This window comes from Pungitius pungitius, chromosome 5 (genome assembly GCF_949316345.1).
Source record: "Pungitius pungitius chromosome 5, fPunPun2.1, whole genome shotgun sequence".
NCBI classification, from domain to species: domain Eukaryota; kingdom Metazoa; phylum Chordata; class Actinopteri; order Perciformes; family Gasterosteidae; genus Pungitius; species Pungitius pungitius.
In genome coordinates this window covers 14,140,375-14,165,980 of record NC_084904.1, presented here as the reverse complement: position 1 = coordinate 14,165,980, position 25,606 = coordinate 14,140,375, and the positions used below count along the sequence as shown (strand labels likewise).

Genomic DNA, 25,606 nt, shown 5'->3' with positions numbered 1-25,606 from the left:
CAATATAATAAAATTTGTCAAAAATGTAAAGATATTGTTCCAATCTCATAACAAAAGTGTTTTGGGAAAAATAAGAGTGAGATAAAGTGAAATGGTAGGCTACATCGAATGAAAATAATCCACTGATCCATTAACTGATCTTCAGTTCAGAAGTTCCCAAACATTTCACAAAAGTTATTGCACTTCAACTCACTCAAGAAATAAAAGATTATTTCTCTGATTTTCAAAGAGTGATTGAGTTAAATATAGACATGGTTTAATTAGCTGTGGTCTCATAGAATACGATATGAATAAAGTTTGTGATGAATCAGAAACACTAACTATAGCTGGCATGCTTTTTGATTTGACAAGTTTGATTGTAGCTGTTGCTTTGGTAAAGGTGGGACAGTGAGGAGCTCCTCTCCAGTTTATGTCGCATGCCATTGAGCCAGCTTCCTGCAGACGTGCCCGGGGTCCCTTTGAAGCTTCTCCTTGTCAAGGCGGGATTTCGTGTCGACTCAGGAACTCAATTGCATCATGCATAGACAAGCACGCAGTTTCAAAGTGAAGCAATGAGGTTTAATTCGATTCAGTTAATTTATTAGTTGAGAAAATCCTGCCAAAAAGGGAAAGAATTTAATATTCAAAATTAAAAGCCAGTGTGTGTGGTGAAGGGATACACTTTCTTGTATTGAGGAATTAATCTGTCTTTTTTCTGACTCCTCATCCGTCTGGCTGCGGATATTCATGACCCTCATCAAATATGTATTGCTCTTCTCTCCTACCATTTTTTCATCCTATACTTAAAATAGAGTTAAGATAGATGGCTTTCATACACTAAGAACAATTGATAAGCAATGATTCATGGAGCAGTTTTCTTCTGCTTTGATTTACTGGAGAAATCTGCTGCACCTTTACCTGCAATTTAATAATCACTGGAGCCTGAAAGATGTTTACTCAAAGTGGGAAAAGATTTGAAATATTTTTACCAGAGCTCCGCGTATGTATCTTCAGTTGGCATTGAGATTGGGATGGACGTCAACAGCGGCTTGATTGACAGCAGACCTACTGTATGGGGGTTTCCTGGATTACACTGTCTTACATGTCATTTAGCTGACGCTTTTATCCAAAGCGACTGACAATAAGTGCATTTCAACTGGAAAGATACAAACTCGGAAGAACAAGAAACAAGAGTGCAATTTCATCAAATGGATGAGTTCCCATAGCTTGTCCTACTGTAAGACTTATTAGCTTTGTGGTAGCAAGGAGTAGCTTATTTATTTCAGGCAGTTCTGTGGAGTTTTAGGAGCAATATATGATATATATATGATACTTAGTGGATTAGTCGGGTCACTTCAATTTATGACTCAATATGAGGTTTCTTTTTTTCTGACTCTCTTGAGAAGCTTTTCTGCGAGTGCATTTCCCCCCTGACGTGCAGTTTGTGTGTGTGTTTATTCAGCGATGACAGCACGGATCACCCACCTTTGTGGCATTCCTGTTTGAGCAGCTGCAGCTCACAACGGAAGGTGCCCTCCGCTGAGGCCTCTCTGTTACAGAGTTTGGTTTCACAGTGTTTTGGTTGATCCCGTTGGGCCTCAGACGGCTCCACATGGGCCTCCAGAGTGGCCTTAGTTTGTAGCTCTAAACACTCGAAACAGCAAATATCGCTCTCTCTGTAATATTGGACTGTGTTTGCTATGAATGTATGTAGCTGACACAACTCGCATAAGGCCATAGCGACAACAAAGTTGTAATGCCTCCGATCAAAGCTGCAAACTCACGCTGAGTGAAATATGATGTTGCCTGTATTTTAACATAAGACACAATATGCAGTGTCTCATCACAATTTTCTTTTGCATATCAAACACCATGAGCTCAAATCAATTGACTTTCTTTCCCCCACTTCAAGGGATTTGTCCTAAATGAGAAAATGTGTGTGTGTGTGTGTGTGTGTGTGTGTGTGTGTGTGTGTGTGTGTGTGTGTGTTTGCATGCAATAAAAATCTCCTCCGGCTACGAATGTATTTAGCTACCCAGGTGTGGCACAGCAGAGAAATCACATTCATACCTCAGAGGTGGCAGGCAATCTGGCAAATGTTGACAAATAATTGGTCAGACATTGTGCAGACAAAAAGGACTGCTGATTTTGGCATGTTGGATGAGCTTAAAGAGTTTGCTTGTCTCAATGGAGCAGTATATTGTAAAGCAGTCAGTGCGCGTTCATTTTATTGCAGTCTTGTGCTCTTGATTTTTTTTTGATGCTTTAACAAAAAACCTGGAGGGTGCCAGATCTACTGGTCTCTCTAAGGTATTTCTCCACAATAAATGGCTTTTAGAAGAGACATATATTGACATGTCTATATTTATCTTCTCCAGACTTAACTATATATTTAAGACTATACAGTTTGTCAGTCCGCTTGCTTGAAAATATGGACATTATTTCTCCTGATTTTATTCTTCCCAAACCAAATATGATAATCTATGAGTCACTAACTATTATCAAATAATATCCCACGTCCAGCATAACTCTCTAAAGCTGGGCATTTTAGTCACAACCAGCTGAACTCTTGATGCCAGAGGCTGAGAAAAGCTTTTATTTTTTTACTATGTTGTTTACTAATCCATCAGAAAAATTAACTCAATTATGCAAAATGAGTCATGTAGTTTATTTATGGTGAAAACAGTGGGAAAAAACTGATCATGTAAAAATAGATGTTTCTGAAACAGGTACAATAATAACCACAAGCAGATAAATGAAAATTTTCTCCAGCTATCCAAGGGGCTCCTTGTTATTTACTCTCTAAACCTGCCTTGTCTCTTTCTGAGGGTCTCTCATGAATCCTCAGCACATCATGCTTATGTTAAAATTAAAGTAGAACTGTGCAGCATTTGCACGTTTAGCAGCAGTCGACAGACATTGATTTAATAATTAAGTGAATTCGGAATACCTGCACGAAACATGAGCACTTCGACATTGGATTTTGCAGTATCATTTGTAGGCCATTTTTGTCATCCTTCTATGGAGAAATGAAAGAATTTAAATCTGTAAAATAAAACTAATACATTACATTGCCTTTTAACAAGTAACCAGGTTTTTGCAGATTGTGCTTATAGATTGACTTCTGTATGCAAAGCAGCCATATAGACCTTTTGTCTTTGGAAATGCTCTGACAACGAGGCCTCCAGCCTCATATAAACCTTGTGATTGTGCTAAACCTTGATTAAAGAAATTGCACACAGATGCTGTTATGGGCCTGTGTACCCGCCACGGTTTCTGCTGACTTGAGCCAGTCAGGGCGAGCAGCGGAAAGCCTTTTCAATTATCTTTATGGCACATGCTTGACCACCACCCCACAGCTAATGTGCTGCCATCACAATGATGTATCCCCATGTGCCACCACCTGATTTAATGTGAGGGCACTGTGGCTGTGGCTGAGGACTCTTATAGTTGGCCTCGGCTTTAGTAAAGTCATATGTCTTTTGAACCCAAAGGGAAGTAAAAGCTGTTCATGGAGAGTCCTCGACACACCGGTTTGAATTCTTTTCACATTCAATTTTTCATTTCAGAACCTGTGGCTGAGCCCCTAACTTTGCTTCATAAGGCCAGTCTCAGTAAGCCGCTCTAAGCTCCGATTCACCTGAGGAACAGCCAAACATCCTCTTTTGGGTAAACTGTCAGATCATTATTTCCTCCATCCAAGCAGCACATAGATGAATGTAACCCCTTTTATAAAGTCAAAGAATTTACTTATTTATTGGATCTGGTGTTTACAAGCATATATACAGTCTAAAGTCGGCCTCACTCTGTCAGCATTAGTGCACAATTGCCCACCTTGACTTGCGGCTCTTTGAGCCGTTCGTCAGCGGCTGACCCGGGCTCTGCCACCTCCTGCTGCAGTCGAATCCGCAGAGCTCATGTCAGCGCTCAACTTGGCAGTGCTGGCATCACACCTGACATGATGTAATAATAGGTGGGGAAGCAGAGGGGGAGCACTGAATGAGAGGGATGGAAGGGAGTTGAGGAAAGGTGTGAAACCCGGGAGACGAGCAAATAAGACTGGAAGCGACAGGGAGAAGGTCCTACGTGAAGCACATGAGCCGATCGGAGAGATCAGTGCTTCCAAGGTGCTTTGAAGGAAGCCAGAAGAAGGGTATGCCAAATCTGAAGCATTGGTCATTTATCCTTTGAATGCTCACTTAACACCTTTGACTGTTTGCATCTGAATGACAAACAATCAATTAAGTAAAGCTGTTGGATGAATGGATCACAGAGCACGATCTGCAGGTTGTGAACAAATATACAGCCTCTCGTACAACCTCTTACATCAGCAGGTTCTCTTTTTAGTTTATGCAATAAGTATTATCAGTGAAGCTCTCTTCTTTGCTGTGATGAATTTAAGATGTCATCACAAAACCAGCAAAAACCCTCCCCGTCTATCAGCATTAATGGGTTTAATCGCACTACAAAATTTCTAAAATGCAATTTCACCAACCAAAGCTACAAGAACTAATAATGGAGATGTCCAGAGTGAAATGAGGGTTATTTCCATTTTGACCACTACAGCGCTTCCACAAAAGGTTTCACAGAGCAACATAATTCATCCAAAACAAATGGCCCTCAACTGGTTTTTCTGCAGCTTGATTTTGGATAATAAATCAGCGTTTTGTTGAGTAATAGGCAATATCCCCTCTCACCACTGACTCCTTAAACAATAAGGAAGCCAGCTGTGAAATAAGATGTTCACGGAATAACATTCAGCCACTGTCTGATGAGAAAAAACATCATTGGATGTTTAAACGAATTCAGATTAGGTTGCCATGAAGTGAAAAAACAAATTCTAATGCAATCTCATAATGGCAAATCTCTGCAGCAATCCAATCTAATAAACTTAAAAATATACAAGTGCTGTCCAGCAGCTAAAGCGTTTTCAAGCATATACTGTACTTTCATTCATTCTGATGTGTGTGTGTTCAGGCAATGCCACGACGGATCGGACGTTGTGACTGTGAAGAGCTGCCAGACAGGATGCAGGATTAGAAGAGAAAACAAGAAGGATAAAAGCAAGGGAACGTGAATCCGGTAAATCACTTGGCTCTACATTACTATAAAATCTGTGCAAATAATGATTTGGTGGAAAGTTTTACCGTGCCAGCATACCATAGCTTTATCTGTTAATACTATAATATGTTAATATAGAACGGTTTGTACCTCTGTTTGCATACATTATATGACCTGTGCCTGGTGTGCACGTACATACCCAGCCTCTCAGGTGTCCACTGCTAGCCTTGTTCTTCTGTTGCAGGTGATGGATGCCTTCTTGCTGATCTGCTCTCCATGGCCTGATCACAGCACAGACTGTCTATTTCACATGTATTAGCAGCAAAGTACAGTAAATATACAAATAAAGCCTTTATTGTATTTATAATATATCTTGTTTGGAACAAGGCAGAAAACTCGAGATGACCAAGAGAACTTGCGTGTGATTCCCTTTATGTCCCTCATTTTATTCCAAACAAATGACAAATAGAAAAAGTTTTTTGAAAACTGCCAAGAAAGTTCATCACCGTCACACCATTTGATTTTAACAGCATTTTCAGGTCACGTCTTGTGCAATATTAATAAGCTTTCAGGCTTTCATGTATTATTTCAGATAATTAATATCTACTATCATGTTAACGGAATGATAGGCATTCCCTAATGAAGTAATGTGTTAATGTTTGAGCTTTGATTCTTTAAGGCGTTTGTCTTACTGTGACTTGATATTCTGCTCCATCTAAAATGTCTCCAAGCACTCATTTGTTGATGTGTAACATTAATTTAACCACATAATGAGTACCGACAAACTGTCCCCGATCTGATGTTGACTTTGCTCCGGAGCTGCACCATCAGGTGTAATCAAATCAGCTGTAGGTTTCCGGGCATGAGTGTGTGTGTGTGTTTGTGTGTGTGTGCTGGGGGGGGGTCTTGGTGTGGGAGGAGATTAAAGCGGATGAAAGAAGGAGCTAGAACAGAAAACAGGTTGAGAGAAAAGGGCGTCACAGCAGATAGACAATGACTTGATCCACATAACAAGAAGAAAAAGAGGAAAAGAGGCTACAGAAATGTGTTAGTAGATTTCAAAGAACAGCACTAGTCTCTACCCTGTACCCACTTGTATACTTAAGCCCATGCTAAGCTGCATTACGATGGCTGCGATGGTCAGCATGTGATTCTCCAGCAGCTTGTGGGACGGGGCCCGACCTGGGCGGAGCTACGGGCTGACTGCAGACCTGCTGCCACCTCCTGTTTTAACCTGAAGGCCTGTTCCAGCAGCGCAGCACGTGTCCCCTGCAGACAACTCACACCTTCCTCCAAGAGGGTGGGCCATGAACAGGAAGTAAACAGAAACAGATAAACACGAGTTCTTTAAGTTTACAAGCTCTTAGGGTATTTGGTTCAATGAGGGTTGTGTCTTGTAGGGATTCAAAATAATTTAAGCATTCATTTGAATAGCAGAGACAGAATGAAATGATGTGCATAGCTTTTAATACCCTCGGGTCATTCTCATAGAAGGTTTTCACTCTGACTTCATGGCGCCGTGCGTTCAAACACACTGTGGCTTTAGCGCCCAACAGAATCAGGATCATTGAGCTGTAACGCCTGCTCACTGCAGACTCATCAGCTATCCAGAAATGCTGATGGTACCTGAGACCAATTGTTTGGCTCAAAGGCCCACATCGCCAACTACCAGAGAAGGGTTCAGGGCAGCGCACTGTGTTGCTGCCAGTGCCCTCCCCGTTGTAATTAAAGTATTTTATGGATATCAACCTGTGATCCTTATAACAAACCATGTCATTGGCTTGTTATCGCATGTTTGATGCACAACCTTATTGTCTCAGATAGAAAACATGTTGAATGATGTATTCTTTGATAGAGGTCAGTGTTCCCGTAAGTCACCACCCAAGATTTAAGGTTGATGATCTTTTAATGAATATATATATCACAAGTCTGTACACTCTCGGTTCCCCTCAGGGTAGGATGAGGTTCATGCAGAAATACATTGTCATCCGCCAGGTTTGCAGATAAAGGTCATTCTGTGACCTTTTCTTTTTTGTGTACGTCTGTGCCAAGGGGAGTTACACGAAAGAGATCTTCACTCCTGTAATTAGTGTTTGTGTGTTTATTTACAGGATAGTGGGCATGAGTTCACATTGGCACAACAGCAGCGCTGCATCCAAAAAAAGAGAGAAGGTTGTTCAGCGCTGCCGCCTCGCTGCTGTGTGTGGGTGATAACACAAAAGCCCGACCTATTTGGCAGAGAGAATATATCCAGATGTATAGCTACAGTGCAGGAACATTCACACTCTGCAAGAGTGCAGAGGTCGCAGACTCACTGCCTGCTCTATATTTACCAAGGTCACTGTTTCTAAAGAGTTAATCTAAAGGCTGAAAAAATGCCCCAAAAAATCACCAGCCACAATAAGATGAGGGTGGAAGAGGAGCCTCAGTTGAACTACAAACATTTCCACGAGGCATTTTGGGGGGTTGCGTTATGCAACCATACGGATTATCCAGTTAAGTGACACGGTTGGCCAGAGGGAGGCGCGGTGCAGCATCCGTCCTTCATTTGAATGAAACAATTAATGCAGAAGTTGACTTAACCCCTTATCCAGCACTTTGGACAGAACAGAGGCACGAGGACCGACAGCAACCAAGCGGAGCGTTTCCCATGCATGTTAAAGTAGTCCTGCAGAAGCCGACGCACGTCTTCTAACTTCCCCGCTGAGCTCACGCGTACCTTCCAGAGAGGAGACGAACACCAGCGTGCTGCACATCGCGTGACTTGTAGGACACGCAGCGCCGTGGGTTTCAAGGTCCGTTGCAGACTGACACCCACTTTTCTCTCCTCTCGGAGTGCGTCTCCTTCTTGGCGCTCTCAGCTGATCATCAGTGAAAGTGCTTCCGAGCTGAGGCAGCCTTTACTGTGACATCCTCTCCCCCCCCCCCCCCCCCCCCCCCCCTAGTCGTAGTGAGCTCAGGCTGGCCGGCTGCTGCACGGGCACCATGGAGCAGAAATCACCGAAGGATTACGGCAACGCCAGAGGACCGGAATCTCTGTCCTACCAGCGGAGGATGTGGAGGAATTTCCAGGAGAAAACCAAACCTTGGCTGAGTCCTAAACTGGGATCGGAGCGCCGTGGTGCCGGGGGCGCGGAGGGCAGCAAAAAGGAATCCGGGTTGTGGATGTTTAAGAGGAAAAAGAAACATTTGGACCGGGTGTTTTCCTCGTCTCAGCCGAACCTTAGCTCCTCTCCGCCGGATTCTTTTGAAGGAGATAACCCGTCCCGTGGGAGCGAAGCGGTCCCCGGCACCAGCAGCGACGGACAGCCCCTGCATCCCCTGGGCGCAGCTTCCGGAGCCACGGGAAGCAAACCCGAGCTGGCGACGGCACACGGGAGCCCGAAACTCCCCGTGTCCCAGCTGATGCTCGTGTACCAGCAGAAGAGCTCTTCTCTCGGCTCGGCGTGCTTTGAGAAACTGGTGGTGGACACGGCCGCGCTGGTGGGAGAGGAGGAGCAGCTGCGTAAAAACGCGAGCGATTCTGTGAGTAAAGACCGATGTAGTAAAAGAGGTGATCTGTTTCTATCAAGCTTCTGACGCAAGAATGAATAAGGGGGCGGGGGGCTATGTTGCCCTGCAAATTAAATGAAGAAGACAAGTTTGATGATGGTGGTACCGCGAGGCGCTCACGGCCCGCATCGTGTGGTGCACTCATCAATTTGATGGTCCATGCATCCGTGCATGCCTTACTCTGTCCTGTGTGTAAGGGAAATATGACCAAGCAATGCCATGCAGTGTATTGTGTGATCACCACACAAATCGTACATCAGAATCTGCCGTGTTTTGTTATTATGTTACCACCACAGTCCCCTCATGTTATTGTTTTGGTCTGTGCAGATAATGGACTCCTGGATTGGATTTCTTTTAGGCTATTTGCTCTGATGCCGGCGTAGTACAACCGGCCCATGCATGCTCAACAATTCGTCTTTCCTTTCCTTTCATGAAAAGTGGCCAGTTTGCAGGCCCCCTGCACCCCTCCAGCAGAGTTGGAGACTGATGGCTGATATGTTTCCACACAACACAACATGCTGAGTCACGGTGCCCTATTAGGAGCAGTACCCATGGGACAATTTGTATGTGCTTCATTCACAATGACATACAGCCCTAACGTTCTGAGAGAAAAACTTTTCAAATCTTATGGAAAATGCTGTCTAATGTGAGTAATAAAAGTAAACAAAAGCTTGGGCATGTCTCGTCCCACACCTTGTTCCCTTGATAGTAGTAGTCAATGATACTGTGTTATTTTCAGATCGCCTGTCGACAGGGCCCACAACAGAAATGATGTGTCCTAAGTGTCTTCTGTTTCAGTTTCTGTTATTGCAAAGCTTTTCATCCCACCACTCTTGAAGTGTTTCTAGTGTTTGAACTGCTTTTCTTAGCATCATTCAGATTGCTGTCTATTGATTTAGCAGTGGCATACATTTCTCCCCAGCTCAAGTTGTAGTGCAATGCACTCAGGGTATCTCACTTTGCCAAATAAAGTCTGACATTCTGTGTGAGCCACTAGTTATGTTGTCTTATTGCCATGGATCTCCAAGGTTCTGTTTTTCATTTGTTAGATTTTCCTCCTAAGAGGAGCGCAGGGGTGAACACTGTCAGTGGCAGCATCATCTTCTCTGTTTTTTTCGGTACAGTCAGTTGTAATCAATTGTTTTGGGCATGACTGTATGCATGCACAATCAAAGATTACAGTATAATCTTATTCTAGTAGGTAATCAAGTTAAGGGTGGAATAATAAGAAAGATGGCATAATATGATGGGTGACGAGAGGAAATTAATGCGAAGAAGGATCAGACAGGATTGTATGCAATAAGGAATGATTTGGGGTCAACTGAGATAAGATGAGAGATGACGATGTGATATGTGATAAAATAGGATCAAGATGAGAGAGTGTATTAGAACAGATTAGATTAGACATGCTTTTTTTAATACCATGGGGAAATCAAGTATTACAAAGAACTGTGAAATAAACCCTTAACAGTACAACAAAAAAGGCAGGAAATCTGGCTAAAAGCGTTGATGTGTGCATTTTTAGGCATGCAAATGTATTGCATTATTTTGCAGATGCAGTATTGATGATGCATAGACACTTTACAAACCCAACAAGTATTTTAAATCAAAGTAACACACCTGTACAATCATTGATAAATAGGTGAGTTTATACAACTCATAAAGCTACAATCACAATTTCCGAAATTAGAAAAGAAAATATGGAACTTCATGAGCAAATACCATTTTGCAGTTTGATTTAACGATGAAAGGAAATAATGCCACATTCTCATGTTGTTGATTCACTCCATATTTTACTTTTCTCCACAATTTACATATTTTAAACAATCAGGCCTACACATTGTATCATAATATATTTTCAACCCTGAAGAGGTTTGTATGCATAATGTACTGTATTTATCATGTTCTTCCTCACTATGTCCCTCTAACAGAAATGTATAGGACTCTTGCTTCTTTAGTCTCCTATTCCATTTAAGGCTAACATGTTTTATTCGATCTACAGCGGTTTTAATAGGTTTTTCACACATGTGAATTTGCACAGAAGCAAAGTGGTTCATTATCCAAGCCAGGTGTCGGCAGAGGAAGAAAGGCAACGTTAGACAAACCGCGCCTGGACCAATTAGCTTATATTAATTAGCCGACAGCTAAGTCTCCTGACCTTTGACCTCCTGGTCTCAACCACCTGTGCGGAGGACACAGCTAGCGACGTTGCCGCATCTGCAGAAATGTAAACGTGTCCACGCGGGTCCACGGAGTGAATAAACCCAGCGGCACTGCGAGGGGAAGGTAACCTCGTCAGTGGTACGTGTCGACGGCTCTCCGTTAGCATAACTGCGCCATTCCGCGGCCCTGCTTCTCTGGCACTGCGCAGACGGTGCGGACCGCATCGTGTCACCGTTTCACGGCGTCACCCGGTCACGTTAAACTACACCTTTGTGGGACAGGCCGGTTGGAAAAGGAAGGGTCATTTTTCTGCCCCAGCCTTTGACGGAGAGAGAACTCGTTTGACTCAGGAAAAGGCCCCGTTAGAAAGAAGCAACACGCACAGACATCACTACATGGTGAGTGACGCTTTGCCACATGTTTATATTAAATGGCACATGTAACATCATTTGTATACGCTCCTCAAAACGCACTGGCTTGGTTTTCTATGTTTAACGTCAACCCGCTTGATGTGTCTGTCCGTGTGTCTTCGAGTTCAAAGGAGAACCTCACCGTGGCATTTCTGACTGCGGTCAACTCAGCCGACACTTGAATTTTAGTGCACGTTTATGCTGACATTTACGGTATTGAGCAAGTAACCGGAATAAAACCTATTTAATCAAATATTCTGGACAATGACTGTAGTATACGAGTTAAGGACGAGTCTGACTACTCTTGTACAGTAAATGCAATATTTTTACTGTACATTTTTAGAGATTTCTCCAAAGTAAATGCCCTATAATTGCAAGTTCAAAAGCACAATTTCTCAAAGTTTGGACTGCAATAAAAACAGATTTAGCAATAATTCCAGGCAAAGACCAATGTACCTGTGTTAAGGACCTCCTAGACTACTACCATGATGAATACATGCACGTATTTTCCCATTCCTTTAAAAAAAACAACACACATTTCAACAATAAGGCAATTTAAAGTGCTTCACACAAAACCATTAAAAAGAAACCATTAAGAAATTTACGGTAAAGAAAATTGATTTGAAACTTAAAATAAAAACGGCCATTAAAAAGATGTAGCAGTGTAGTTTAAGAATGTCTTAAGAATTGCAGAAATGGTGAATTAAAGGCAGCAGTAAACAGAAAAGTCTTTAATCTGGATTTAAAGGGACTGAGGGACTCAACAGACCGGGAGCTTTCTGGAACTTTCTTCCAGATGAGGAGCAGACAAACTGAACGCTGCTTCTCCTGTTTAGTTTTGACTCTGGGAACAGAAAGAAGACCAGTCCCGGAGGAGCGATGTGTTCATAAGCGGCAGATCCAAAATGTTCTTTGGCCCTGAACCATTCAAACCAACAGCAGGATTTAGTAGTAAATTTAAGTAAATGATTCTGTCAGTTTAAACCCTCATCGTCAATGAGCGCTTACTCTGAAATTCAGTACACTGCTTATAGCTGCCGATCTCCCTCCTTCCTTCCTTCCTTCTGCTCAGCTCATATGGAGTTCTTTAAAATATTCAACACTCGTGGACCGGGGAAGTAGGTTTTTGTGTCACGGAGACCAAACACTTGAAGCCAAATGGCAAATCTATATGTGGTGTAACATCTTCTGAGTCGGTACTCTTTTCATGTATCGCACACAGGGTGAATTGTAATGTGGATAAATACACCTGTTCTGTTTTCAAAAGAACTAGGCCTGGACAAGATCTTCCTTCATCCCTTTTAAACCACTGACTTTGTATGTTGTTCAAGCTTTTACACACTGCAGTATCCAAATAGATAATGTGACTAACCAGTCATCTGGTGTGTATTTAGTTATTATTATTTCTCTAGCTTCAATGCCTTATTTAACATAATTGTTCACAAGGTATGGGATTTCAGTACATATTTGAATACCATCCTGGAACTTTAGGAATGACGGTCGTTTGGGTCCTCTCTTATAATGTAGTGACAGTTGAAAGGAGTCACGTTTTGGATGTCCTGTAGGAATACGTGTATCTCTTGTGGCTGTTATTGGGTGGGCAGTTCAGCATCATGTGTACACGTGGGAACAGTCAGCGCGTGGCCTCGTTCTGGATGTGTCCTGATGGCAGCTTGAATCAGGATTCATTGCAGCCCAGGGGATGGTTGTAACACTGACAAATGCACCCATCACTGACAGGCACACGATTGATGCTGACCTCAAAGCTGCTATGAAGGAAGAAGCCGCCCCATCCTCACATTGGTGAAAGGATGAACTGACACCATTTGGGGGTCGTTGATGGGTTTTTGCTCTCACTTTGTGATGAAGAGTCTCGTAGTGCCTCATGTCTGCCTCCCCCACATCTAAATGTGCCTGTTTGTCTGCCATGGAAGCCTGTAAACGTAACGTGATACAGGACTCAAGTGGTTCCACCTATAGACACGGAAAATGTTAGCAGCTCATTTAGATTAAATTTAGGTTTAGGGAGATGGAATATTGTCTCATTCATTTTCCGAGGGCCTCAAGGCTGACATATCCCTTTGCTTCAGCTTTGTATTGACTTGGTGTTCTTGATTGTTTTGCTGTGCTTTAAACTTGTGCCACGACAGTACATTGATTCAATGATTTCTGCTTATTACCGTGGAAACAGATTGAATATTGAATGTTTTTCAGTTGTGATCATTTTAATCATTTTTTATGTCTGGCCATTTCAGTAAATTATTAGATTCCTTCCCTACTTTCTTCAAATAACTGGAGGAAAATCTTTGCTTCAAATGCCCTGCCTTGACAGTATTCTAGTCACTGAACTGTTATGCATTAATTTTAATTAAGAACCAATAGTGTGACTGCATTAGTTGAAAATAGAGGGAAGTGAAAATCAAAAGGCAGAAACAAATAGTTTAAAAACATAAACTTCCAAAGTTTACAGCTTCGGTTGCCACAATATTACGTTTATTATGCAATTGATAACATGCAAAATGTACTTTCCTGAAGAGCATGCTCATCATTAAGCAGAGGCCTCGCGTTGTGGCAGACAACTGATCGTCAGTCAGAGTAATGAGAGAGCAGGCAGAGATACAGTAGATGAACCTTTTAAATGGTTAGATGGAGACATGGAATTAACTTCCAAAGTCTGCCCTCCTATACAGATGAATCATCACTGAGTCGAGTCGGGCCAAAGCAGAGAGGATATGTGTGTTCATGTGTATGTGTAGAGAGGGTGGTCAAGTTACAGGTGACATCATCCAATGACGGCTTGCCAGCAGACAAATACTTTGTATAGTTTGTGTAAAAGGATAAGTTTGCCTTAATATGTCATTGAGAGTCCAAGCAAAGTTTCTGTCAGCTACGTATTGTATCTTTCTCTGATACTTTGATACTGTATCAACTGATTTATGACCGTTTTTTGCAAAAGATGAAGATGAAAACCGTGAAAAACCCTGGCATGCATAGACAGAGACGGACTACAGTTAAATGGCACAGGTGAGCTGTGGCCACACTTTTCATAATACAAATGCATGATAACCAAAGGCTGCGGAGAGGAGGTTCCTGCTCTTCATGCTAATCAAATAGATCATTTGCCACTCAAGGTAAACCCGACTTCCTCGGAGGTGAGTGGATATTGAATATTTGCAAATGAGATTCTCTGTAGCATGAACAGCGTGAGGACGTCACGAAAGTGGGTCATACGTGTTGCTGCAGCCCGTTACTACCAATATGGGAGCATGACTGTTTGCTTTTAATGTACTGCATACTAGGACTGTGTGTTCTTCCTATTACGCCACTTAATAATTGGGGGTGTTGTTTCATGTGGAATGTATGCTGCTCAATAATATATATTTAGTTTGACTATGAATGTGGGGCATTGTACCTACAACCCACTGGAGACTTTTAAATGAGGATTTTTCACACCAGACTAGCAAACAACTTTTGTCCCCGCCATGGTGTAATTTATCTCAATGATGGCATCACGGCTGACTTAAATATTGCTCTCCCTTTTTTAGGTTTGCTTGCTAATGTTTATACATTTACTTCCGTAACTGAACTTATGTGTGCCACGCTTAACGAAAAACTAGTAACATGTTTCAGGGGCAGTGCATTGTACTTGAAGAATGAACCAGGCCTTGTCCACTTTGATATTTCCTGACAGAATTCCTGAGAATTTTGACAACAGCATCTTGAGCAGATGTTAACCTCGTGAAGTCGAGGGAGATTCTTTGTGTGTCGGTGGGGTTTGTGGAGCAGTTGTTGTAATCAGTGGGAAAGCCAGGTATTGATCCAGAGAGAGAGAGACGCAGCTGCAGACTCCTTGTGGGTGGTTTATGCTGCATGTTACCATTTATCTTCCTCCACCTCCCATTGGATTCATTTTAAAAAAAGAGGCTGTATTCAGTGAATTGTGTTGTTACATAAGGAAGTGGATCTGACCAAGCTATATGACTGATTTTAGAGTAGAACTTGCCTGCCAGTTCCTACTGCGGGGACGCTTGCTTTAAAACTGCCAACTAAAAATGTTCCCATACAAATGGGCACCTTCAGATGTAGCTGCATTGATTTTAGTTTTCCTTCCATGTGAATGTGCGAAGTGCCAAACCCGTTTCTTTAACGGATGACGGGCTTTCTGTTTCTTTTAGTTTTGATATATCAATATACAGTACGTACTAGCAATCAATGAGTCAGAGGTTGAATCGAGCGACTGGATGAATCCGGAGAGGTTTGTGTGTTCACTTTTTTGTGTGGCTTCTGAACAGCCTTGCCCTTTTGTGCATGTGTAATTGTGTTTGCCTCTGGGCGTTAGCTTCTTCAGTCGATTGACTGCGAGAAATCCATAATTTCACCACTAACAGGGTTCATGTTGAAGAGCGTTCGGTTTCACAGTTGGGTTCAGTTTGCTCAAGGCAGCATAGACACCTCTCTAACGCCACAGGTATCGCCCTGGTACACTGGTTTAATTATTATACTTTACGTACCTTTTACGTACACATTTTAGGCGCTGATGTCAAGAGAAATCTATAATAAGTGAAACTGTGGATGTAGGGGAGATTCCTTAGTTGTCCAAATGCCCTACAGCTAGTGGTAAAAGGGGTCGTAACACCCACCCACGAGTCATGTATCAGATGAATTTTTTTATTTTTAATTATGAAATGATAAGGAGATAAAATATTTTTCCATTGCCATCTATCTAGTTAGCTTTGAAAATGTATCATTCAAACAACTGGATTTATTGAAGTTTCTCACTAACTACATTTTACGAGATCACATGTGAACATCATGACAACGTTATAATTTACCTTCGCCCAATACTCATTTTCACCTAAAAGAGCCCGAACGCGTCATAACCCATAGCCACTACACCTGCTCCCCTCCGTTTAACATAGCATAAATGCGGATGATGTAATTACATTTTTTGTGAATCTTGGCGGATTAACCCTATTTCACACAGCGATGGTTAATGTTAAACTTCGTTATTTGAAGGCCACTAGAAGCAATGCGATTCCATCCAGTTCTTTTATCAAGGATATGAAACGTGCACGTCAAACACAACGGATAAAATAATAAAGCAAACACAATTTTTTCACAAAGGTAATAGAGATTCGGGCCACCTCAACCCAAACGGCATCATGATTCTTAGCCTGTTGGCTTGCCGACATTAAGCACGAGGACACGTTGGTGTGGAAAGATGCACCTCATCCTGGCTGGGCAGAGACGGATGTCACACAAAGGCCTGCTTTGTTTATTCAAAGCATGCTGTATGCTGGATCATATGGAAATAACTGTGGGAACAGTGAAAGCCTGCTGTCCTGTACAGGTTTTCACAGTGGAAAAAAAACATTTTATGTGATGATGTTGATATAGTGTGAGCGATCAGTGTGATATAGATATGGTCCCGTCGTTTTAAAAAGTAAAAATGTATACCTTTTGTTGGGGTTTTGTGAGTGGGTCGACTTAAAGCTAAAGAGAAAGTGTAGATGGTGGAGTTGCAGGATCATTTTGGGCTCACTTTGGGATCTGCCTATGCCACTTGAATCCTAGTTAACCCTTTGAGAGTTACTCTGGGGAAATACAAAGTTGATCTGAGGACACAGAAAATACTTCAGAGGGACAGCAAGTCAGGTGGCAAGCATTTAGACACGCAGTGTTTAAAAAAAAAAAAAATCAAATCATCTTCATCTTGCTCTATAAACTACAGCTAACTTTCTTTATTCTGATATTTAGAGTCATTCAGTCCTTAAAGGAGCATCGATTCCATCAGTGTTGGTCTTCGCTGTTTTTATTCAGGGCTCTGACTGTCGGAGAGCAGAGTCATTTTGGCCCCCAAACATCGCATGAACAATAAAGTCTTCTCCACATAAAATAACTGACATACTCCAGTGCTCCTGTGCTTTCACCCTTCCTCTACATGCAGACCTGGGATCAGCCAGGAGATCAGAAGGGCACTTGGTGCCACCTGCTGGTGGTGATTTGGATCTCTAGAGAAGAGTTTGTTATCGTGTTCATTTTAAGTAGATTTCTCATAATCTACGTAATTTCTTCGGTCATCCATTTCATCCATGTTCATCCATGTTTCATCCAAAAAAATGGCGCACAAAGAATGGAGATATTGCAGGTTTGTTTTGAAACAAGCAAGGTACAGTGGTTGCTTACCCAGAAACAGGAGGATTTGTGAATGTTTGCTCAGGTATAGTCCCTTCTCAGTGTGGTGCTAATCCGGTGTCTTGGACTGTATCCTGAATACTCAAGGAGCCAGGCAGCTTCAATACTGCATTTTTCTCCAGTATAAAGCCTTTGGCTTACCAATTACTTCTTTTTGTTCCTGTCCTCTGAGTACCCACAACTGATATATCACTGTTTTTGATTAAAGGCACCCCAGATTAACTGGTCTCCGTTTCCATTTAGGATTAGCTCAGGATGTTTCACGCAATATTCTAGAATTAAGTGATATTTCCTCGTTAAAGGAATCTTTGCCTGCTTACGGACATAGAGGATGTAACTACACACACTGATTTAAGAGGGACTTGTTCTAAAGTTTTATAGAAGCTGAGGTTTTCAGATGGCTGTGTGTTAAACACTTAGTTATTCTGATCGATGAAAAGACATTTTTAGTAACCGAACTCCTTTTGTGAACAATTGGGTATATCTCTCACTTTAAGAGATCCTTTTGACAATTTTAAGATTTCAGTGTCAGTTCTTTTTGAAGTGGGATAAACATAGGAGGTCATTTGGGATATGGCCAATTTGTGCTGTGCACAACATGTTACCAGACCAGTTTTCAATGTCATCATCTATGACCCGCTCATAAATGACTCTAATACACACTGTAGCACCAACACACCCTGGAAGATTGTAGATTTTGTTGCATTTATTAACTGATTAGTTAATTTAACCAATTCTTTTGGTTTTTAAAGCGCGGTGCACACAGAGGAACGTTAATTACGTTACTTTACAGGGTCGCCCGCACAGGGGTCTGCATCACAGGGGTCTGCATCACAGGGGTCTGCATTACAGGGGTCTGCATTACAGGGGTCTGCATTACAGGGGTCTGCATTACAGGGGTCGCTGGCGTCGCTGGTGCTGCTGGTTTCGCTGGTGTCACTGGTGCTGCTGGTTTCGCTGGTGTCGCTGTAACAGGATTCAACGTTACAGGTGTCTCCCTCAAAGACCTCCTCCAGGAGTTTCGTAATGTCTTTCAGATGCTGCCGAAGCTCCTCCATCACTATTATTGTCACAGCATGAAGCTTGAGAAGAATTTCCAAACGAAGCTGCACCATTTGGCTGGTAGCCAGAATCCCTTTGATCAATTTGATGCAAGACGTTTCGTATTTTGCCGTCTCTCGTCTCCCTCTGAACAGTAATTAAGACCACTCATTACATAGGAAAAATGATTTCAAGAGCAATTGTTTGTGTTGTATGAGCATTATTTGTATTAAAGAAGCATGTAGTGTAACCAAATTAGTCTTGTACCTGACGGGATAGACACTGAGACATTTTTTTTCTCCAGACTCTGCCATCAGGATATCTTTTTTCTTCAATGTCTGTGGAACAACAAAAGCGATTTGATGATAGCTGTTGATTAACTTCTAATAACCAGAGTATAAGTTGTGTTATGTTCTAGAGGTACTTCTGCCCTCCTGAATTAATAAAATAGGATCTGAAATGAAGCAGTTACATCATTATTTTTATTTGTAATCTTAGGCCCAAAAGCTACATTTCAAGGTTTATCAATCAATCAATTATTCTTTTAAACAGTATAGTCACGTAATCATGATGACTGGTTAAATAACCATCAATGTTTTTGAATAATATAATTAAAAATGGACTTACAAGTATTTGAAAAGTATTCTTCCTTCTCCTTTTATGAAGCTGCCAGATTTGTGTCTTTTCTTTTGTATGAATTTGAAATTGAAAATGCTTTGGAATGTATTCTTCTGAATTGCGTTGCTATGCAGCAACGGACAACTGACAACTGACTATGGATAAGAAAAATAGGTGTTTCTATAAACATTTATTTAAAATATTCAGAGGATGTTTTGTTTTTCTGACATATACCTCTTTTTCCATATGTAATAGTATGTCATGCTAAATAAGGGTGTATTTGGCATTTGACATTTTTATTCTCGAAAGTTTGATATATATTTGATATAGGTCCCCTTTTTAATGTGCATGTGTTCAATATGTGCCAGCTAATTAATTTATTGTCATACGCCATTGTTATACAAAATTATAATTCTAATTAGTTATATAAACACATGACTAGATTAATAAAGTTCCAAATTTTGTGTAGTAAATTGTATTAAAAAAAGGTGGTTTTGCAGTCACCATTTCAAACTACATACATATGTAACTTTTATGTATGTATTTTTGTTATGTTGTTTCTAACCCTAATATAATGGTGAATATCCTGCACCTCTTTCACTATAAGATGGCTTGTTTCCAATTCCCACCAGTGGCCTGCCAGCCACCCCGTGTTGCACTGGTCTCCAACAGGTGGCAGCTATTTAGAATGCATGAGTGGGTTCAAAGGCCATGGTGGTCTCTATAAACGATCTTAAACGTCACAGCGCTATTTTCCATTTAACTTGGTTTTAATTTTATCCTTTACCGCCAGTCGCTTTCATATTGTACCTCCATTTGTATGCATGCTTCCCGTTTGTCACTTTGTCGCTCTTCCCGTCTCCATCTCTCTATTTCTTTTTTCTCCATCTCAAGGACCAATTGCTGGGATGTTAAAGGAATGTCAGAATGTTTCTGACTTGTAATTCTACACCTATTACTGCTCAACCTGGCAGGCTCTCAGAGGGAGTTCATCTACGAACGTGTTATGCCATTGGTCCGATCCCCGAAGTGGGAGCTCCGGGATCGGACCTCAGGCGTTCCCGTTGGTGTGCACGTCCGCTGCTGACACACCAGCTGACATATTGGTTATGGGCACATCAACTTTTGGTCCCTCTGAGTCCTCCTAAGAGTTTTACGCTGTGAGAGACTTCTTTTAACTTTGTCTTTCTTCTGTGAACTCCACAGAATCAGGGGTGAGTTTCATGGTACCCTGCTTGGACTGGGTTTTTTTCTCATTATAAGTCATTACATATTTATTATTTAAACTGTGTGTGTGTTTTATATTTATTATAACAACACTATATATTTACTTGGGGTTATTTTTATTTTATCTTTATAATGTCCTAACATATTTTAGAAATAATTAAATCTCTGTCCTTTCTTATGCCAACTCCACTACAGAGAGCCATTTTAAATGAGCATGTCATTTCCGCGTGATATGCTTTTTATTACTTGGCTTAATGACACAAACACAGTGACTCACCACAGACACGACACACTCCCACCCATCTCAGTGCTAGTTTTATGTTCTCGTGCGTAAAGCCATACGCCCTCACATCTCGGATATGCACACATCGGCATGGAGGGGATGCCATGCTTCAAGAAGTCATGCAGCACAAATGCCATGCTATTTGCGTGCGTGCGCGCTCATGCATGTCATTTCGTTGTTATCAAGAGAAAAACTCCCTGAGGAGGTTATGACAATGGATTTGAATATTCATGTAGAAATATGCAGCCACGTGGATCGAACTCGTGTCGAAGTCAGAGCATGCAGCGGCAAGGCAGTTGTACCCATTAGACATTTCTGTGACAGAAATATGTGATTATTAACTGTCTGTTGTGAGGGAGACGGAGGTCAAGAGAAACTTGACTGAGCTTTTTATTATTACTGAACAATGGGAGGGAAGGGTCAAGTCATATCCTGCTGGGAATGTTCCTCTTTATAATCCATCTGTTCATTCCCGTCTTTCATCCACTTTGATCAAGTCCCTCCTGCTGCTCACACTCATTATATTCTCTTTGCACGCCAGTGCATTGCTCGAGCACAGTACCGATCTTAGTAGGGATTCAAAAAATAAGAGCGTTATGTATCTATTTCAATGCCGAGACTCTGATCAATAAACCATTGATATCACTGCGAGCTGTGGTCATAAGAAGCCTGCACAATGGACAACAGGGTTGAACATGAAGAACCAAAATATTAACAATATCCAGTTTTCTTTTTAGCCTTATTTATATTCAAATGCAAACAGTACATGGTAACAGGGCTGCGGCTAGAAACTCAGTGTTGTGCATGTGGAAGATGAATGAACATTTACTCTACAATTGCACTTCTTTTAAAAGTTGAATATCATCACAAAGACATTTGTCCCAGCTTTTAATTGTAATCGGCCGTCCACCTACAACAATAACCCGACGCACAAACGGATGAAAAGGTTTAACCGTTGGACTGATGTGGGCGGCTGTGGCTCAGAGACCGAGGTCGTCCTTTTCATCAAAACGTACCCTCTTCCATGGTAGTCTGCCAGCTGATTGGGAATGGCTGGTAATGGATCAAATCCATTGTCTGTGTTTTATATATAAATTTCAGCAACAGTATCATGTTGAATGTTAGAAGGTGAGGTGCATGTGACTAAAAAAAATACTAAAAGAACTCCAATGGAAGTATCCAGACTTTGTTTGAAAGAAAGTGTTATCGGGGCATCCCTAAGATGGATTTCCTCAGCCTTTAGAAACATTACGCAAAAATGATTTTCTTCATGAAGGCTTTTGTAGAACCAGACCTTTCAAAGAAGAACGTATTGAGATGAGTTGAAGGGTTCTCTAATTGGTTAGAATATAACCATGTGGCAGTATGCGTGAGCTTGTGGGCGTTGTAATGAAAGAGGATGAATCAATGGGTGAAATGTGCAAGGTACTACCTTTTGCTCAGGTCTGGGACGTGGGCTTTATTCCTGGTCTGGAGTGTAGGTTGCTGTGATGACTCACTGTGTGGGGGGAAAGTCCCTGGTTATTCAAGGAAACGCGTGTTCTCTGGTGTATTTTGAATATCTGGGGCCTATATTTGTTTTTTTTTTCATCTTTGTTTTGGTTTTTTAATAGACAGATTTAGGTATTTTTGTGTCCATTACTATGGTGTCACGCAATGATAAATTTCTGTCCCACACAATTGAAGAGTGTGTAAGGTTTCATTTTCAGCTGACCAGTTTGCACCATTGTTTGACATTCACATGGGGAAAAATCCAGTTTTAATCAATTAACAGTAATCCCATTTGTTCTTGTACTATGGACTGAATAGCGTTCAATCGCTATTTCAATAACTCCACTTGGGCTGCACAGTATGTACTATTGTGTATGTGCCAATATGCTGGGAAAATATGGGAATGCGCCTAAATCCTTTTAGATCAAAGATATTTAGGAAATCAATTTTTTGGTGTCTGTGGATGATGTGAAACTCTTAACGGCAAGCTTTGTTCTGTATGTATAATAATGTTTTGTATTCAGTAACAGTGAATTTAAATTATTTGAGGCAAACGAGTACAGATCCAAGTTTGCCAATTATCCAAAGGTCAAAGTTTTCCTCCTCATGTTCTCTCATTTGGGTGACCAATTAGTTGTCTTCACATTTGTCCCAGTCGAGAGGGTGGCGATGGTACAAGACGCGAGCGAATGTAGAAAGCGCATTCAAAGAGAAACGGAGTTCGGCTGAGGCTGACAGGAGACTTGGAAAGAGACCAAATTAAACATAGCAGTGAAATGAATCCATCTATAGATCCATGGCTAGCAGGGATGCTCCCTGAAGGGGGTAGACTGAGTCTGGCCTGCTTTCAAATGTGTGTCTTTGTTGGCTGCTCAGTTATAGACTAACAAAAGGGATGGGTCTCTTAAGGATTTTATCGTACTAGTACTCTGAAAGACAAGGCTCATTAAAGATATCTGATATTAAACAAGTAGACAAAACGTGTCAAAGACCCTTAAACTACATCCACGGACCAACAGTCAGCTTTAATTATTTAGCCTGTTCTTGATATCAAACTTGGTACGGCAAAGTCTGCCAGGCTGCTTGCCCAACAGGCGAGGTGTGTGTGTGTGTGTGTGTGTGTGTGTGTGTGTGTGTGTGAGACTGAGGGAGGACGTTTTAGATGCTGCCTTTTCTCACCACGATCTCACTGCGTAACATCTAAAGTACTGCTATGTCCGGATACTCCAGGTTTTTACTACCCTGTAAATGTTTTTGCAACATTACTTCCCCTTAATTAATGGCATTGGACATTTTCCACAACAACTTTAAGGCTTTTCTCCTGTCCTTACTTTATTAGAGCTGTTTATATAAGCTAATGTCACGAGGAAATGGCTCCTCTCGGCTCTCACAAAGATCCTTTAAACCTCAGTCACATTTGTTAGGAAAACTATGATCCCATCACGCACGCACGCACGTCCACACACACACACACACACACACACACACACACACACACACACACACACACACACACACACACACACAATCCATAGCTACATCTTACCTAACAAACTTGGGATGAAGGGATTACTGGTATGATTGATCCTCACTATTGGCAGAGCCTGATTCGAGATTATGAAATGATATCCAGAGAGAGGTTTGATTTTGCATCCAAAAATAACAAAGCAAACTGGCGATCCCATAATTTAGCAAAATACCCTATTTCTGTAAACAAAATTCGACCAGTCATCCAGCCTCGTATATAATGTTGAACAAATGAACAAATCAAAAGAGATTTAAACTTCCCAATGAGTCAGTCTGTGGGTGACCATACATACATACATAGATACAGATTGATTGACATACAGACATATGGGGTTTTGGCACCTTCTGCATTAATTAAGCCTCTAGTTCCTCCTGTTTCCTCCACTGATAACACCACATCAGCAGTGGAAGAATTATGGTCGGAGGATAGAGAAAGCTTGCAGGGGATTTAAAGAGCATCTGTCAATCATGTCGTGCAGTGTCTTTGGTTGAAACACCAAGTATGCACTTTATTTATTAGGATGTTCTGCTGTGCGTCATTATGTGTGTGTGTGTGTGTGTGTGTGTGTGTGTGTGTGTGTGTGTGTATACCTTAACAGACCGAGTAATAAGCAGACAGATGGTGCACACTCCAGGGTTCAGGAGATCTGTGCACGGATGGAAGCATCACGTTTGTTTTATGTGTAAATGCGTGTGTGGAGAACCTATTTTATTTGCACATATCGACGGCACAATTGTGCGTGTGTCTACAGTGTGACCTGCCGACAGGTCTTATGACTAATTCAACATCAATGCTGACCAAGCCTCACACAACAGCACGCTTGAGAGAGACAGCTGGCGTGTCCTGGGGTCTGACTCCATGGTAATATAAGCACGCACACACACACACACACACACTCTAGTTACTCTGCCTCCACAAGAGTTTTGTTGTGACTGCAGAGCGGTCTGTGCCAGGAAGCAGAGTGGCACCTCCCTGCTGCCGAGCCCAGTCTGTCCTGGCAATCTCCTCCTAAATAAATACCGATCAGTCAGAAAATGTACAGGCCGCCCAGCAGTTCCGTTCTTTTCTTTGTACTATGAGGTATTTTATGCTTCACGCTGTTTCTGTTGGAAACATCGCTGTCCATCATCCTCTTTCCAAAAAAACATTAATTCTTCTTGCTTGTGTCGTGAACTTTTCCATAGTTTCTCCCTGGATTTTTGTCTGCCTCTGGCCCTCCACACGTGTCATATGGAATGGCAGAGAAGCATGCTGGGTAAGAAGAAAGGAAAATAATGTCCTTAACACCTCTGTCTCATGAGGAGAATTGATTAAACTTTACAGCAAACATAAGTTAATGGTCTATAACTTCTTCTCTTAACTGAAGGATTGCTGTGTGCTACAGTAAAGGGGAGTAAGGGAAAGGGAAAGTACCCACGCAGCAAGAAAGTCCATTGATGGTAATTGATGGTACAGAACTGTAAGGCTTCCAATGCCTGTTTGTTGTCAAAAGCCACCGGAGCTCGGGTTAAATCGCTTTACAGGATTTTTTACGTTTTAGATAAGGCTGCAGGAGGGGAGAGCAAATGTACATTTTTTTATCCATTGCTGTTACAGTAATATTCAGTGATGCCAATAAATCAATTCAGCTGAACTACTCTACCAACTGTTTTTAATTATCCAACTTTTCTAATAAGGTCTTTTGAATGAAGCTTTGCATCTCTGTCCTACTTTATGAAATCATTATACCAAAAAAATAAAGTTAAACTTCGGGCGAACATTTGGTTTTGCTCCCGTTAACTTTTTGTGATGTTGCTCCACCGTGAAGGATTGGTCAGCAGGAAGCAAAAGGAAGGAGGAATAGAGAGAGAATAATCAGGAGAATCATGATGCCGATGGATCGCCTCTGGGGTACGCAAGAATCTCACAGCTGGCTGCCCTTTACTGTGTGTGTGTGTGTGTGTGTGTGTGTGTGTGTGTGTGTGTGTGTGTGTGTGTGTGTGTGTGTGTGTGTGTGTGTGTGTGTGTGTGTGTGTGTGTGTGTGTGTGTGTGTGTGTGTGTGTGTGTGTGTGTGTGTG

At 41.7% G+C, this 25,606-nt stretch overlaps 2 protein-coding genes across 5 annotated transcripts in view; one reads left to right on the top strand and one right to left on the bottom strand.

Annotated features, from left to right (window-relative positions):
- Positions 1–407: 407 nt before the first annotated feature.
- fam81b (family with sequence similarity 81 member B) lies at positions 408–6,523 on the bottom strand. Its single transcript, XM_062562176.1, is given in 9 exon segments — positions 408–498; positions 500–532; positions 1,464–1,609; positions 3,102–3,191; positions 3,814–3,883; positions 3,885–3,932; positions 6,123–6,219; positions 6,222–6,385; positions 6,513–6,523. Coding segments are annotated over 9 exon segments (750 nt in total).
- Positions 6,375–25,606, top strand: part of mctp1a (multiple C2 domains, transmembrane 1a) — a 100,568-nt gene continuing 81,336 nt past the window's right edge. For all 4 annotated transcript variants that reach the window (XM_062562382.1, XM_062562380.1, XM_037483709.2 and 1 more), the window contains exons 1-2: positions 6,375–7,835; positions 7,986–8,565. In XM_062562382.1, coding sequence (XP_062418366.1) covers positions 8,026–8,565 — 540 coding nt within the window. In that variant the 5' untranslated portion in view covers positions 6,375–7,835; positions 7,986–8,025. The remainder of the gene's footprint in view (positions 7,836–7,985; positions 8,566–25,606) is intronic.